We start from the raw sequence: 19,028 nt of genomic DNA, 5'->3' as shown, positions 1-19,028 counted from the left end.
ACGTAGGCCTATTGGGGTGTTTGAGTTGTTTTTTTCTTTCTTGCATTGGAGGTTAATTGTCCTTCTGATTCAAGGATGCGGCTTCTTGAAAAATATACAATAGCCAACACTAAATTAATCTTTTTTTTAAAAACAATATTTTATTCAGAAATTGAAAGGGGTTGAAGAACAAGCATATTAGTCTGGAGGCTCAATGCCGGGGGGGGGGGGGAATCAAATGGGCACAAAAGCCCACACAACTTCTCTATAGTAAAATTTTGCGTAGAACATGATGCCAAGTGGTAATCAGTCCGTCGTTGGGGTTTTCGAGATATTCGGGGTTAAAGGTCAAATGAGTTCATTTGCACTGAAAGTGAATGTGCAGTCATTCTTGTATCATGAAAACAAGATGAAAATGATCGAAAGTAATCATCCTTTCAATAAAAATGTAAACTTGCTAAATTCACCTTAGTTCTTTGTGACCCAGGAGTCCATCCATAAAACTATTCAATTGTTTTTCGGACAACTAGTTTCATTATGTATAACAATCGTTGTTAAACTAAATCGGGGAGATTTCGATTTGACAGTTTTTACGTATTTTTGAAACAGATTTCGAAGTGTTTTGGAGCTGTTATGCAAGATCTTTTTCGACGTTCCAAAGTAAATGTAGGGTGCTAAGACCACCTAATTATGAGTTTTAAATTTTCCTACTATATTAATTAGAACAGGTTTCGCGTTAGTTTTCACATTTTACGCTGACATTTTATTGCTTTAAATCTTTCTAGTGCAAAAACGGGAAATTTGACCTTTTGACTTTTTTTTTTTATTGAAAGAGTGATTACTTTCGATCGTTTTCAGCATATTTTCATGACACAAGAATGGCTGCGCATTCACTTTCAGTGCAAATGACCTCATTTGACCTTTGACACCTAATATCTCGAAAACGCCCCACTCGGCATCGTATTCTAGGCAAAATTTTACTGTAGAAGAGTTGATGCCCCCCCCCCCCTATATACAATAACATCAGTGTTGTCTCAAACAATGTCCATTATTACAAACGCGGTTTTCAGGACCATGGGTTCGACAACGTTCCCCGGGTTTTTCCCGTGTGGATTCCCCTTGTAAGTGGGGCAAGGAACAATGTCTAGTCGTGCCGATGGGAAGTAAAACCGAGGTCTCGTGACACTTGGCAGTTGGAAATCCAAACAAGAGTAGGCCGTACCACCGCTGTCCTAGCAAAATTTACCATAGCACACTACCAGTTATTAGACGAGGAAAAGTGAGATGTTCAACACCATTCCATTTCATATCTATTTTAATACACAATATTACTGTTTGAATAGTAGCCAAATCCCTTCAAATCGGAAAATTTGTTATAACGATGGTTTGAAATTATAGTTCAGTGCCATAAAAATAATTTTAAATTTTCTCCCCGTAAATGAAGAAGATAGAAATGTAGCTAATTTGGTTTGTTAAATAAATAATTTTCGATTTTGAATTAATCCCTTTTCCTTTTAAAATATATACCACTAAACCAAAAGGTGCATGCATTATTTACGTATTGGACTCAATACTACTGCAAATGTGGCAAGTTATTTATGTTTTAGGTCAACATAACCTTTACGACCGGGGATATTTAGTATTGGCTTACCTTTGAGATAATCGAATAAATAATAGTTTCTTAAAATTGATCCAGTGAACAAGATATTATTATATATAATTGCGACATGCCCATTTTACAGCAATGAACAGAGTAAAATAATAATTTATATAAAAAAAAAAAACCCCAAAAACCCTTAAATTAAAAACTTGAAGACACCAATACTTCACAGACACACCCTCCAATCCCACCCACCCAAGAATAAATAAATAAATACAAAAAAACCCCCAAAAAACCTCCAAATCAGCCTGCGCGAGTCGAATAGGCCTAGGCCTAGCCTACTCTCTAGCCCTCGCCAAATATAACGCGAAAATCAATATTTATCATCTATGAGCTATTCTGTGTAAAAAAAAAAAGAAAAGGAAAAAGAAAACCCAATACATTATTTGAAATATGAAATCTAAAAAAAAATTTAAAAAAATGGGTGAAATAATATCACAAGAATCTGAACAAATTGTCTGCGAAAAACATATTGCTAGGGATAACCGCGAAAGGATTAATTGATTAACGCGCGCCTCGACTGGGCATAATTAAGAACTTATTATAATTCAATATTTATCCATGCGTGATATTATCAATGTCCATTTACTAGATTTATTTGAGTATCTTTGGTTAAATTTATTACTTTTGGCTTATTGCTTGCTAGAAGAACCAAAACCGGTCAATATGTACGTGAAATAATTCAGCACTCGACCCCGGCAAAATAATATTCACCATCATTAGCCAAAGGCTGCTGGGATTGTAATCCGGGCATTTCAACATTTCCCAGATTGCTGAGCGTAATGACAGTTTTTCCAAGCAAAATGTTTCGTTACAAGAGAAAGTAAACAACAACATGGGTCAATTCGACAAACATTATCCCGATGGCTTCGCCAGTTAACAGAAAAATGAAAAGATTTACCCTCAAGGGGGTCCTTGATGGTCTACGGTCGTCGGTTAGCACAGCTCCGAAGTCTGAGACGGAGATAGAGGAATCGCTTCAGTCGCAACATTTCCAGATTTGCAAGGTAGGAATGTCAAAACCGAAGATAACTACCGTTATTTGTCATCTGTTTACACTTGTTCTTGCGCATATATTTTTATAATCATTATTATTGTCATTTCAGACCGTTCGATATGGATTCCCATTTCATCCAACTGCTGTAGCTTTTGATCCAGTGCAGCATATTTTGGCTATTGGTACCAAATCTGGGTCACTTCGGATGTATCCTTTTAGTTTTTATGTATAGAATAGATCTATTCAAAATTCAACATTTTACTTAATGTGTTTATATCATACTGTGGTATATAGAAACAATAATAGTTTGTGTTACATACATGTAATATAAATGTATATCAGGAGTATTACAGCTGAATTCATCATTAATTCAGGTAAGTGACAATGACATTTTAATTTAATGCTCCCACTTGATATTTTATGCATGCAAATTGGGACCAGTTTGAGTTAGCTGGTACTAGAATAAATATATATTGTAGACAGTATTTGTACATTGTACATCAGTCATTGACTTTACTTGTTACTAAAATTGTATGACTGTGCATATATATTTATATATGCCAATGTAGAGAAACCTCTAGTGTAGGGTCACAGGGTGGGTGTTTTTCGTATTATGTAAAGTACAACAGGCCAGCCGTGACAATATTATCTATAAAACTTAGTCAGATTCTCTATAAAACTAAAACAATAATATTAATGAATAAGTAGTAATAGAGGTATATTTTAGAACCTGTTAATTTTGAATATTGATACAGATACATGGAAACTAATGTCTGAAAATTGAAATTGTATTAATAATTATAAAATAATTGTACCATGATGATCGTAATTAAGCTGGATCGCCAAGGTCAGTAACATGGAATCACTGACTATAGTACAGTATTTGACCTCATGGCTGCATTGTTGAATAATAAATAAAATTCTACTTTATCCAAATTATTTTGTTTGATTGATGCACGGACCTAACAGATAAACATACATGTACTGTATCATTCATATGCCAACATTATGCAGTCAGTACATGTACATAGTTACGGTACATGTATTCCTGGGTGTTTTTCATTTTTTAATTCATTATATGTAGTTGGTGAAATTTTGCCCTGTCATTTGCATGGACGCTGAAGTTATTTGATGTAAATTTCTTAGCATTAGTACTTAATGCATTTTTCACAGTCTCAAAAGAGGGGGTGCGTTACAATTAAGTAATTTTTGTCCATCGCCCGATGTATGTATTTCATACCGGATATGCCTCATTTCTGTGCTGTATGTACATGTATTGTTGACAAGATAAATTTACATATATTATCACTTCAAGAAGGTGCATGTTGGTTTGTGCACATCATCGGTATGCCCAGTGGTATTGGTCCGTTTTACTCCACTAACCCCTATGTGCATTCGCAGGGTTTCCATGAATTCAAATTATCTGCCCTTGATGATTTCATTGGCCAGGTAGGTTGATTCTACGAACTTATCAAAAAGCAGTTTATGTTTTAGTGTCATTGTTTACGTTCACCACAATACAGCAACTTGAACACTCAATTATGAATATGAGAAGGTTTGCAAGTAATTTAAGTGACATGCACACAAAACGATGTTCTAAAATAATTTGACAAAGTTTGCAACAACAATTTGGCGATCTTTGTTGGAATAAAATTTTTATATACGCCCACATTGAAATGTGGTCGTATATTGTCGTCAACCCTGCCTGCGGTCCAGACAATTGTGGACCCTCTAGAGTCTCAATTTAATATCAGAATGACTTTTAAATTTATACACAGTGTTTAAGGTCATGAGATGAAGAAGCCTATTTACAACGATTTCTGATAATTACTGCCAGAGTTATGGTCCTTGATCACTCTGAAAAATCTTGTGGATGCTTTAGATACCATAGTTATCATCTGATTGATTTTATATTTATACACCATGTTTACACCTATATATAATCACTTCGATTGACTTTAGATTGGTACACAGAGTTTAAGGTCTTGAGACGAAAAAATATATTAATTTTCAATGATTTTTGATTACTTGAACAGCTAAATCCATGATATTAAATGTTTTGTATACTAAATGTTAGCATGGGCCAAACAAATTCTAATGATTTTCTGATAATTACTTACCGAGTTGTTTCTCTTACCGCTATAAATCAGATTTTAGTGTATTATACATGTTTCATTACCCACAAAAGTGAAAATATGTGACAACTCTTGTTGACTGCTGTTAGCTGCTGTAAGCATATGTTTTGTTGCCTGGCAACCTATCTTTTGATTGGTCGATGAAAATAGATGTAGCACAATTGTCAAGGGTTGATAATTTGACCGTGTCTCTCCCGTGAATGGACCCAGGGGTTAGTGAATTAGAAAGGAATGATTCAACTGGGATGATACAGGGGATGGTTTGTGCATTACTAATACTATTAGTATTAACATTAGTGTACATAAAAATTGAAATGCTTATGAATTTCATAACTGTCAAACACAAATCTAAATCAAATTTGATTCCAAAACTACAATGTAAATGTACCTTTAACTTTGAATAACAAACAAGATTGTGAAATCAGGGACAGGGATACTTAAATCATTAGTAGAATCCATAAAGCAATAATAATGTACTCCCACATGTACCTACCGGTACATGTATTTAATCAAAATAGTAAAAAAAAATCACAAACATATAAAACACATTTAAAGCTGGTTTAGTTATGTACAGTGTACATTTATTGTCCTACACAAAAGTTGTCACTGACACAGAACTATGTGGCTGCAGTCTCGGCAGTCCTTCAAATTGTGTTTAGAGGGATATTTTTGTCAGGCAAAATGAAGCCATCCACAATCTACGATATGAGTGGCAATGGCTTGCGATAAATGAATGCTTATCACTATATAATGGTGGACATGGCTGTTGAAGCACTTTGGGATAGTATCAAATTTGTGGACTTGCATAATGCATATATACATAAGGAGACATATACACATACATGTAAGGAAACTAAAAATTTGTATTATTTAGGATAATGGTTTCTAAGAGACTTTAACACAGGATTCCAATTAACCCATTTAATACACGTATATCATGCCTCCTTTAAACATATACTTCATTCATTTATGCTAAATGTCATTCATAATTTCTGTCAAGATCTCATACTCAACCATTTAGCATTTCTGTATATTTTATATTTGTATAGATTATCTTATTATAATGTAGTAATACTAATAGTGCATTTGGTATTTATGATAATAAGCTTATACTTACATATACATGTACCATTTTGATAATTAATTGTAGTTCATTAAAGATACATTATGGGAGATTTTTATAGAGAGTTGGCCATTCTTGCTATAACAGTTCAAAAGTAGATGATGAAAGAAGAATATATTGAAAAATTCAGTCAAATTACTTTATTCTGAACATAGTTATCATCGTTGTAATATTTGCCTAGAAATGGTAGCGAATTGTGTCTTCACCTTCGCTGATCGTTTGATTGACAGGCGTTAACTCCACCTACATATCTCGATTATCAAGTAAAGTTTTCAATGGCATACGGAAACGCTTTACATCGGCCTCGCTAAGTACACTCTATCATTTAGCCTCGATCTAACAGACGTATTTTCATCAGGTTACCCCTTATCTGATTTAATCATTTAGTGAAATCCTATTTAAATCCGAGCTGTAGCCGAGCCATCCGTGGGTCTACAGAGTTGATTTTGGTCTTGTTGTTTAAATAAAGATCTAATTTATAATTTCTATAACATCTGAAGCCTAAATTAAGACTTGCAATAATCAGATTTAGCTCTTGCATAATGCATGTTTAATTTGTGAAGAATGTTTGTATGAATCACCATTTCCAGAACTAAAAGTAAAACTGTGCTGTACTGTATGTACATGTAAGCTTATTGCAACAATTTACTGATGATTCATGATATTTTTTTAAAAGTTCAGAATAAGCTTGCCATGTAATATAACTTCATACATGTAATAACCAGTTTTTACAAGGAGCTTGATAATAATGGTGCTATTTAATTTGTATTTGGTGTAGTACATGTATTTAATTCTGAAATTGACAATGAATGAAGAGTAATACATGTAGAGTAGATAAGTATGAGCGATTTGTCCAGTTAAACTCAAAAGGCGAGGCTCTATATACAGGCCTTCCAGAAAAAGGAGAGGGATCGCTCTTGCTCTCCTGGACGCGCCTGGATGTCAGTCGAGGTGCGCTTTTTATAGCTCGCCTCAATGTCTAAATTGACTCCCCTCAAAGAAAACAATCAGGAAAAATATACTGGGAATGTACCGGTAATGAAAAATACTGTCAATATCGACAATCAACTTGCTTGTCGGCAACAATAACAGTCATACCTTAGTGAGAATCAGCCATCTGGTTCATAATCCAAGTAATTAGCATATTTAATGGTAATTTTGATAATTTGGTAAAAAACAAAAAACAAACCCAAGCTTGCTGGTTATTCATAACAGGTCCAGTGAGTTTCCTTTGTAATGTAATGAAGACATCTTGCTCGGCATGGATTGTGAATCACAGTATTTGCGCCCTGTTTTTGACGCTCCGTCCGTACGAATTCCAGGTAAATATTAAAATAATAATTGGATCATACATTTAATGGTTTCATTGACCCATTGTTAAATTTATAGTCATTGAATAATTCCTGATAGAACACTGGATATCCAGAGAAACAGATATTAATAATGCTTTCCAATTCCCGATAAAATATGACTTGCATCGGTTGGATTTAGGTCAATAAACAAGCATTGCTGAATTTAGTTTTAAATAGTGTTTTAGTTTTATTCATTTTTATACGCTCACATGGAAATGTGGTCGTATATTGTTGTCGCCCCTGTCCGTCCATCTGGGGTCGGTCCGTCCGTCCTTCCGGCGTCCACAATTGCTTGTGGACGCTCTAGAGGCTAAAGTTGTTATCCGATTGACTTTTAATTTTTATACAGTGCTTAAGGCCATGAGACAAAGAAGACTATTGATTTTCAGCGATTTACGTTAATTACTGCCAGAGTTATGGCCCTTGATCACTTCAAAAATCTTGTGGATGCTCTAGAGGCCAAAGTTTATATCCGATTGACTTTAAATTTATACACATTGTTTAAGGTCATGAGACGAAGAAGCCTATTGATTTTCAGCGATTTCCGATAATTACTGCCAGAGTTATGGCCCTCGATCACTTTGAAAAATCTTGTAGATGCTCTAGAGGCTAAAGTTAATATCCGATAGACTTTAAATTTATACACAGTGTTTGATGTCATGAGACGAAGAATCCTATTGATTTTCACTTTGAAAAATCTTGTGATGCTCTAGAGGCTAAAGTTCTCATCCGATTGACTTCAGATTGATACACAGAGTTTAAGATCTTGAGACGAACAAGTATATTTATTTTCAATGAATTTTTACGACTTGAACAGTTAAATTCATGATATTATAAATTTTGTATACTAAACATTAGCATGGGGCAGAACTTTATAAAAACCAAACAAATTCTAATGATTTTCTGATAATTACTTCATGAGTTGTTACTCTTAATCAGATTTTAGTGTATTATAAATATTTCATTACCGAAAAAAGTAAAAATATGCGACAACTCTTGTTGACTGCCCGGACGATTTAGCTGCTGTGGGCGTATGTTTCGTTGCCTGGCAACCTATTTTTTAAAATATTGTCCTTATTATTTAAGGCTATGGCATAGCCGTACGAAATTTTATTTTATATAAAGCAATTTCAATTATGATTGTGCCGCTTGTCTACCATTCACAAATGAATAAAAACTTTTTAAGTTACGTGATAGACAAAAACAATAATTTGTGTTTTAAATATGAAGAAATGCCATCGTGTCGTATCAGCTTATTTTGCCTACTGCATTTTCTGATACTGGTCGTAGTAGAAAAATCCTAATTTCGATTGACTGATGATATCCGTTTATCCATCAAATAAACGAAGATAGTAATTTATTCAGGAATATTACTGACCTGAACTTCAAGTCATATCTTAGCCAATTCAGAATATGACATTCTCCATAACAAATTACCAAAAAATATTAAGTTGTAATATAAAATGATATGTATTGTACCACTCAAACAGAAACCTCTGCATACTGACAAACTCTATTGTGGGGTACATGTATAAGGTTCAACAAAGATCCCAGGGAGCCAAAATTGGTCTGTTTTCAACCCAAGGGGACTAATTTTAATAAAAGTATTAAAAGTATTAGAGAAAATGGGTGTCTAAGTAAGAATAGTACATGTAGTGATCTTGTATTATACAGAAATATACCATGTAGGCAACAGGTTTACAAATTTAATATAAATATCAATAGGTCATATCTATTGCAAATAATTTTACAAGCTGACTTAGGAATCAATACCAGTTGACATTACTACAGGTATAGATTTCTACTCTTGTACTAAGTTGTACAAGTTTGTTAATTTTGTTAAGAACAATATCAGAGCTTAATGTAAAATATCTTGCACTAATTTTTATCCTCTTTCAAAAATATTATTTAGTATTTACATTCTGTATTTTTGGAGTATATTGTGTACATGTAGAGGTTTTTTTTTTGGTTTTTTTTAACATTATGTGTTCACCAATGATATTGATTACCTGTTTTTGACAACTCTATTTTCATTTGCAGCAATCTGATGGTCAAAACACACTTTTTAGTCACAGATTTTTTGTCATCAAAATGATATTTTGCACTGCATTGAAATGTTCTGACTTAATGTATCCTGCAGTGCACTTTAGTTTGCATAAATGTAAAACGAACAACGATTTAGAAGTTTATAATGTACAACTCTGTGCCCTAATGTACACATACTAATTTCTAATTATGTCTGCTGGCTTCCTCCTTGATATTCTTGTCCTCGGTATAGGCCTACATATAATTGCTTGCAAGAAAACTTTGTTTTATAAAAATTTTATAGAAATATAGTTTAACAGCAGGACATTGTGAAGATTCTGGTTTATATGAGAGTAAGAGTTTAAAATCTGAAAGTTGACAATCCTCATAGTTTAGTTTTAATTGTTATAACCAGATGTTTTTTAGAAACAAGATGTTTTCTGCATGAATGCAAGAGTTACATGTATGTTAAAGTTACACATGATAAAATGGGAAAAGGAGCCATATTGATTTTTTTGCCCTTTGCACAACAAATCGATCATTAGTTTATAATGACAGTGGTCACCTGTAGAGATTGTAGCCTATATACTATAAGCTTATATTTTCAATTCTTTTTCAAATAATTCATTTATTATTTTAAGACATTAGATTAACATACATATACAATGAACATCTTGTGTATGCTTTTGACTGCCTAAATAATATAATGAATTATTAATGCACTGAACATGTGTTGAATACAGTGTACATGTATTGACTAATTTATAATTATGGACATACATGTATATGTAGTTTTAAAGATACATTAGTTAAAGGGGCATTATGGGATATTAGATATAAAGCCATGTTAGTTAAAACTAGATAATGTAAAGGGAATATGCTGAAAATTTCCGTCAAATTGATCTATTCTGAACCTAGATATTAGCTTTTGAATTTAAGGCCTAACCTCGATCATCATTACTAAAGTCGGTACAATAAAAAACATACATGTAGTCTTGATTATCAATTTTTAGATTAAATCATCAATGAGCGTTGAGCAGCAATATGGATTCAAATCCAGTGTATATGTTGCAGGCTAGTTATAAAGTTAGGGTAACTAAGAAACAAAGCTAAGGTATAAAAGTCCTGAAAATTGTATATTAAAAAAAGGTAGTTAACCACAGGCAGGCAGAGGACATACTGAAGGGCAGGTCTCTGATAGTTTTGTCTTAGATGCTGTTCCTTATTAAGTTACCTAGCCTGTGGGTCAGTTTTTCAGTATTGTATATATATTATTATTGTTAAGTATTGTTACAGAATATAAGATCATACCAAGAAGAAATCAGTTATTGAATTATTGTATGTTCAATCTCACACCCCCAACTAGATTGAACATATAAACCATCGTCGAATGTTGGACTATAAACAGGTAAATAAACCTCGGATGATACATTGATTATTACATGTAATAGTGTGTCAGAGAGCCTAAGGTAGTCATGATACATAAACGAACACAAAAATAAATTTGATGTATAAAAATGAAGAAGATTCATGTGACAATTAAAATATCAAATATTTTTTATTCTCTTTTATTACATGATCCTTCTTGTTTCATTTTCATAGTTCATTGCCTTTTATTTTAAGGTTTTCAAACATGTATAAGCTTATTACTTATTGGGTGAATATTAATGTAAAAATCTGTTTTATCTTGAACATTTAATGACAGTGGTACATTTACTTTCATTAAGAAATTAGTTATCTTTGATTTCATAATGTACATAGTGTGAAAAATTAAATAACGATTGTCAGCTATTTCATCTCTTAATTACACCAAATTATAGACCTACTGACTGAACAGCCTATTTGATGGATGTTGGGATGGTCAGTGGCCAGGGAAGTGTCCGAAAGTTAAGACACTGTTTAATCTCAGTTTTACATACATGTATAAACCTTGAAAGACCCTATACACTGAATTCTGAATCATTTACCTTTTCACATACCTTTCTGCAACTTGTTTTCTATGATATGCATTATTGATAGGTGTTGTTATTGTTTTGGTCACAACTTTTTAAACCTGGAACTGTTTGCATACATTTGGTAACCTTCTTATTCTTGGGGGTGATGTTCTTCAAGTCTGTGGCTCCACCAATTCTAGTATGATCAACATGAAATTTGGCAGTCTTGTTCTTTGGAAATTGGAATCAATTGACAGACTTCGATATATGATATGATGTCACAATTCCAAGATAGCTGCATTGACATCTTGCTCGATTCCTGTTTCATATACATACTAGTACTCTCATATTTCTTATATAACTTGTGGAGCCACGGTGGCTAAGTGGGTAAGACGCTGGCTTGCTAGCCTGTAGGTCGCGTGTTCAATCCCTGCATTGGCCGAGAAAGTTAATCGAGATTTTCCAACGGGGTTTCCCCTTGTCAGTGGGGCAGGACGGAGGTCCTGACAAGGACAACTGTCTAGTAGTAGTTGTTTGGATGGGACAAAAAACTGAGAAGTGAATAACCAAACTTTCAATTGATTAAGATGTTTAGGAAGAAAATTCACATGAAAATCATCGGAAACCTTTCAACATTTGAAGGTTCAGAAAACTGACAAAAGCAGTACCGTTATCATTTTGACTCTACTGTCGCTGAAATATGATCTCCAGTGTCTTACACAGTATATTACATCTGATGAGCAAATCATCGCCACAGGGAATCCGATGTAAATAAATGAAATAAAAAATGCAAATTGTAGTATTTTGTATTAAAAAAAATGGTTAAATGGAAGAAGCAGACACCTACCATGAGTGGATTTTCAGATTTAAATTTCCTAACTAATAATAAGACTATAGAGATGCCTGACTAAAAATCTGTGTAAGAGCCTTGTTTGACATGTATCTATTTTGCTCTCACATTCTTATAGAACTGCTTCATCTTGTATTTGTTTTTAAATTAATGGTAAACTAAGATGAGAATATAATTTCAAAATGGCTTGAATCTAGATTGCAGTCAGCAAAAAGTTACACAGACCCTGTTAATCTATAATAATATAATATACATGTAGCATATTTCACCCATTCCACAAACGAGAAACTTGTCACTTATTTAGCTATGAATATTTGATAACTTATGCTGACTTCAACTGATTCTTGTGTAGTCTGATTATGGAAGATAATAATATCTACTGGAATTAATAGATAATATTCTTGGCCAGATTTTGTTCAATCTGGTTAAAACACAGATCCTATTTCGTTTCGTTTTTATAGTTCAAAATTTCGTTTTACTTGTCTTTACTACACTTGGATCTGGAAGAGTTGTTATTTAATTCGTGTTCTGAATGGTGTCAGGGATAAGTCAATGAAACGGTCTGTTACGGCGAGCTTTAGGCATGTTTTTCACGGAACTGTGGGTAATCCACTAGTAACATCAATGCTGATTGGTTAATCAAATGTCTGACATCATAGGGTCATAAGTCGGTCTTTTGACCCCTGACGTGACCTATCGCTATAACTTGTCAGATCTTCATGTAGTGTAGGCCATCGAAAGTATAAAAAAACGAAACGAAATATAGATCTGTATTTTAATCAGATTGGAATTTGTTGTTCTGTGGGACAAAGTTAACCCCACACTATAGCTAGATGCAAGATGTTACAATTGCTTAAAGATTTTAACGTTTCTCCTCTCTTGCAGTCTTACGCCTTCATCTTAATACAGACGAGTTGACATTTTTTGTTTCAGGCAATTAAAAGTCTGTTGATCCCATGCCATGATAACCAAAGGGCTATTATTATAGAAAGGGTTGTTTTCCTAAATTAAAAAGAAGTTAGGCCTTGTCCAATGAATAAATGCGAGTGCCATAAGAACAAACCATGCTGCCGGGGGATCACAGAGACATTGCCCAGAAAATTTTGCAAAAGCAATGTCATGTTTGCTATTTTGATAAAAGTCACTGAACAGTGATAATGAACTATAGAAAGTTCACCTATTCTTTGTCATCTCTCAAAAGACAACCATATAAAAATGAAAAAAAAAAAAAAAAGTCTAATTCGGCAAGATAAGACTCTTCATATGTTGTATGAATAATACAGCATGTAACATAATGATATCAACTCAAAACCAAAAGTGACCTCATGTACATGTAGGCAGTCATTATTACTATTACAAATTATAAATGACATGAACATACCGAGCCTATCCTGTCGAGGGGAAAAAAAATAACTACATAGGCAGGGCCTACTCGGACCCACCCTCCAAAACACCCCTGATTATAGTAGGAACATCTTAACATACATGTAACTGTGTATTTATAAATTTGGTGATTTTAGCCACGAAATATTGGAATTAATGTGAACTTTAAGATTGCCGTCTTTATAAAAGACAGATTTATTGAATTGAGCCATTATAGTAATAGACTATTCATGTTCTTTCTTTTATCTTTCATCCATTCTTGTGTTAATCAGTATTCATTTGAAATTTATGGTTTGTGTTGTCATCACATTTTGTGAGTTTTTTAATATCGTTAATATGAGAGAGTCTTCCTGGGTTTTGATGTATTATTCTCTAATTGGTTATTAAAATAAGCTTATGTCTGCATTCATCTTTGGTGGGGGTTGGCTGGCCGAATGGTTAGCATGTGTGCACTGTATCGTACGGTCTGTCATTGAGTCAACTGGCGTGGTTTCGATTCCCTGGTTGTACATGACAAGGAGTAGGGTCGCTTGTCCAACCTTGTGGGTTTTCTCCGGATCCTCTGGTTTCCTCCCACTGCTAAAGACCCCTACGCGCAAACGAATTATTGAAATAAAATTGAACCATGTGTTAGCCATTTCTCTCTCTCTCTCTCTCAATTTTGACATATCATTGCTGTCTTCATTAGCCCCCTAATCATAACTTCATGGATTATGGCCCCTGATTGTACGAAAAATCACGTTTTTAGCTTGTGAACTCTGTAGAGGTCACAATTTTTATCCGATTTTGTTGAAACTTAAAATATAAGTTGATAACCCAAATATCTTGGTTCCTTTCGATATTCGCGCATATCGGACCGTAACTTTCTGAATTATGGCCCCTGATTGTACGAAATTGCGTTTTTAGCTTGTGGACCCTATATAGGTCATAATTTTTATCCGATTTAAAAAAACGTCTTATTATATCACCGTTAAACCCTAAGTACGGCTGAGCTAGAATTTCATGAAAATCGACCCAACATTGACAGACAAAATGGCCGCTCTTCGTTCTCAAATAGCGTGAAAATATGGTATATCAAGATTGTGGACCCTATAGAGGTCACAATTTTTATCCGATTTTGTTGAAACTTGAAATGTAAGCTTATAACCCAAAGATCTCGGTTCCTTTCGATATTCACGCATATTGGACCGTTACTTCCTGAATTATGGCCCCTGATTGTACAAAAAATCACGTTTTTAGCTTGTGGACCCTATAGAGGTCATAATTTTTATCCGATATAAAAAACCATATTATTATATCACCGTTAAACCCTAAGGACGGCTGAGCTCGAATTTCGTGAAAATCGGCCCAAAACTGACAGACAAAATGGCCGCCCTTCGTTCTCAAATAGCGTAAAAATATGGTATATCAAGATTGTGGACCCTATAGAGGTCACAATTTTTATCCGATTTTGTTGAAACTTGAAATGTAAGTTTATAACCCAAAGATCTCGGTTCCTTTCGATATTCGCGCATATCGGACCGTAACTTCCTAAATTATGGCCCCTGATTGTAGGAAAAATCACTTTCGTTTTAGCTTGTTCTCTATCCATCTCTCGAAAATGTGGCCATATCCTGCCTGGCAGCCTCTGGTGACTCCTGCGTGTAACAGTATGGTTAGGTCTATTAGTATTAGCATCCTCTTCTGTTTTCTTTTTTTGCTACTAACTCTACCCCCTTTTTTGTTCGGTCATATATATTGTAATAAGTACCAAGTTTAATATTACCATAAAATTTGAAATTGCAGTAAAAAGAATATCTAACTGAAGTTACACTGAGATTGTGTGTAAGAAGGAAATGCAGGAAATGTTTTGGTTTCATCTATTATTCCAGTCAATTGCTGGTTTTGTATTAACAGAGATTTACCATCATTCATGCCTAATACCAGTAAATCACATGTGGGATAGTCAAAGCATTGATGGGACTGGAGCTAAAATCACTGGCTACAAGTTCGCAGATAAAACATATTTTTATCACCAATATTGAGCTGTGTTTCATGATAAGACTAGAAATCTATTCTCATTGAGACAATTGTGACACAATCGTTGAGCATTCAAGTACTGACTGATGACAAAGATGTCGCCCTATATAAATGTCAACTAATTTCTGTTGGTTTAACCAGCATTTCTGACCACATTTTCAACACTAGTGTATGGTACTGGTCGTCACATCACAATGAATACCGGCACTGATTTTATTATTTGAAAATTTTTGATTCACTATAACCAGTTAAGCGTGACGTTTTTAAAACATTAACTACCCCCTACACAGTGAGTGGCAGTTGTCCAGGACGTCCTACACATGCTGCGATCGTGGGGGAATTCCCCAAGTGACGAACTATGTTCTAAGAATAGGTTGGGGAAAATACCTCCAAGGCGTTATATTCCGGCCTACACACAGTGAGTGGCAGTTGTCCAGGACGTTATATAACGACCTACTCACTTAACGGGTTAAATAATCAGTTTCTAGAACTTATTTGCATTTTCAGATTCTTAGAAACTGTAAATCTTTCAAATCACTATATTTTCCTTTATCTTTTGAATAATTTCATGTACAAAAAAGGATCAAATTCCATTTGGAGAGAGCAAAGGACTATACATGTATTTATTACAATGGATTCATCTGTCTATCTATCCATTGCACCTTTTGGAACTCAATAACTTTGTTTTTAATTGAGGCATGAAGTTTATCCCACCTGATAGTGCCACCAGAAAACTTATTTCAACTAAATAAAAGTATATTTCATATTACCTGTACGTATCTACATGCAGAATATTGAGGCAAAGGAGGCACTCAATAGAACTTCAGAATTTTTTAAATCATCTTGCATATTTATGTTGCGAACTTTCCAGTAGATTGCTTAAAAAATTGGCGTAAAATTTTCGCAGTGTAAATTTCAATTACTTTGACTGTAAGGGCAAGACAGGAAAGATTTGTCTTGGAAAGTGATTTTATAGTTACATGTAGCATATTGAAAGACATATTCCTGGAGCAATATCTTGAGAAATCCCTTTCTGGCCATTGCTGGATTGGCTTCTGATACTTGAGCTTTTGAGGGAGTGTGTCTATTCTTCCCGTTCAATCAAATCTATCCCAAGTACACCAACATGACAGCTCTTCGTTTAATCTGGGGTCTTCCCTAAAACTTTGGACAGTGATTTAAGGTATTAAAAACGGTAAAAGTATTGTTCGTCTCCAAACAATATTGTTTACATTGTATCCGTGTTGATAGCCTCGTTTGTTGTGCAATTAGTTTTTCTGCAATATTCTGCTAGTGCTATGCACTGGTTAATTGGGCATAATAAAATCGTAAGCTATGACGTAATGTTATTTAAACATGTTTGGTCTAATTTGGAGCTTTGTTTAAAGCGTAATGATATTGTTATGCAGTTACATGTAGCTATTAGTAATTAGTTGTTAATCAGACTATTGAAATTTGCTTCATTTACAGTGGGATTAGCTCTAATCAAATAAAACACTCCAAGGAGTATGGCCTCTTGGACTCTAGTTATTTAACTTTTTAAGGCAAGCGGTTACCATGCAAGATACGCCCACATTTGGTAAGAGGTAAAAAAGTGATTTTCATACAATAAGGGGCCATAATCCATGTTACGGTCCAACATCCATCAATATCAATAGGAAATGAGATCTTTGGGATATATACATGTATTTTGAGTTTCATCAAAATCAGTTAAAAATTGTGACCTCTAGATGAATCACATGCTCATAAAACTGTTATTTTTTGTACAATCAAGGGCCATAATCCAGGAAGTTACTGTCTGATATGCGCCAATATCGAAAGGAACCAAGATCTTTTGGATATAAACTTTTTCTAAATTTCATCAAAATCGGATAAACATTGTGACCTCTAGAAGATCCACAACCTTGATACATGCACAACCTGCTTTAACACTATTTGTGTACAGGGAGCGACCATTTTGATGGAAAGTTTCGGTTCGATTTTCACGAAATTTGATCTCAACTGTCATTATGGTTTAACAGTGATATATTTAAACGCTTGTTGCAGTCAGATAAGAATTGTGACCTCTAACTAATGGGTCCACAAGCTAAAAACGCAATTTTTCGTACAATCAGGGACTATAATGCAGAAAGTTATGGTCCGATATGTGCGAATATCGAAAGGAACTGAAAACTGTTGGATATAAAATTGTGATCTCGAGAGTGTCCACAAGCTAAAACCGTGATTTTTCAAACAACCGGGCCATAATCCATGGTCTGATACATGCCAATAGTGAAAGGAACTTAGATCTTAGTCAAAATCGGATGAAAATTGTGACCTGTAGAGGGTTCATAACAGAAACGTCAACCTCTCAGAGCTACATTGGAGGGTAGTGTAGAAAATGCAGTAGAAACCATGATTTGGCAGTAGATTTTCAAAAGCACGTAAATTCGAACTTCCAAGTGTAATTTAAAAATGAAAGATTGAACTACAAGTAGCCCCAACAACACAAAAATTGTATTAAATTTTTAAATAATTAGTTTATAAGGGTAATAAATATAAAATAAAGACAAGCCATGGTAACCATATAAAATTTATGTCATTAATCAATTGAGTCCTGACTATAATTTAAAATTTGAATATGTAACCTTCAGAATGAAAAAATGTCAAATATAATTTTACCAAGCATGATTTTTGTCAATATTGCTTTATAAAAGATAATTGGTAAAGATTATGGTATTTTTACATTAGTAAGACCACCAGAAAAAAACGTAAAAATTGTTTCGCATAGCGACCAATAACTGCATCAGTCGATTTAATCAAAAATTTTGTGACAACTTCCAGAAACTTCCGGAAATTACAGAGGCCTTCTGAATTTTTCTGAACACGTATATTTTAAAAATAGACCAAAAATGCGGTGAGTTGACAGTTCTGGTCCACAAACAAAATGTGGATGGACTTTCGGACGAACAGGGGCGACAGCAATATACGTCCACATGAAAATGTGGGAGTATAAAAATGTTTATCCAATGACTAATGTTTGTTTTTTGAGTATGTCAATAAATAATGTAAATGGTTAATGAGACTGATACTGATACAAGATTAGTCTAGTTGAGCTACATTAGAATAACTTAAACGATTTAAGATAATGGTTTCAAGCTTACATCAGCAACAAATAATAATTGACATTAAACATTGTCAGATCTTCTACACTTGGTAGCTTTTCATACTGAATGTTGGTTATTTGAAAATGGGACGTTTTATAATCTCTACATTTATTTATCCGTTTTACCCATTCTTTCAGTGATGGTGACTTTCAGCCATCAATATAATAGTTTATGCCATTAAAAGATGTAGGGAAGACAAGAAGTGTGGATCAATATGAATACATGTAGAATATACCATTCTGGTGAGTTGGGGAGGGGAATCTGACTGACTGCCTTCTCATCACTTCTCTCATATTTTATCCCAGTGTATTGATTTATTCACCTAAGTATTATGAGTTATCAGGTAGTTGACAAGGACTATTTGCTGTCTTTAGAAAGCACAAGAGTATATTCATTCCCTCAACTGTCACTGCTCTCCTGTGATC

At 34.0% G+C, this 19,028-nt stretch overlaps 1 protein-coding gene across 1 annotated transcript in view; it reads left to right on the top strand.

Moving 5' to 3' along the window:
- Nucleotides 1-2,381: 2,381 nt before the first annotated feature.
- LOC126811551 (syntaxin-binding protein 5) overlaps nt 2,382-19,028 on the top strand; it is a 90,493-nt gene continuing 73,846 nt past the window's right edge. The window contains exons 1-2 of the mRNA XM_056099211.1: nt 2,382-2,646; nt 2,746-2,843. Of these exons, the coding sequence (XP_055955186.1) occupies nt 2,503-2,646; nt 2,746-2,843 (242 nt within the window). The 5' untranslated portion in view covers nt 2,382-2,502. The remainder of the gene's footprint in view (nt 2,647-2,745; nt 2,844-19,028) is intronic.

The sequence above is a fragment of the Patella vulgata genome, chromosome 2 (assembly GCF_932274485.2).
Source record: "Patella vulgata chromosome 2, xgPatVulg1.2, whole genome shotgun sequence".
In the NCBI taxonomy this organism is placed as follows: Eukaryota; Metazoa; Mollusca; class Gastropoda; family Patellidae; genus Patella; species Patella vulgata.
Note: the sequence above shows the minus strand (reverse complement) of the source record. Positions and strands in the feature narration are given on the sequence as shown.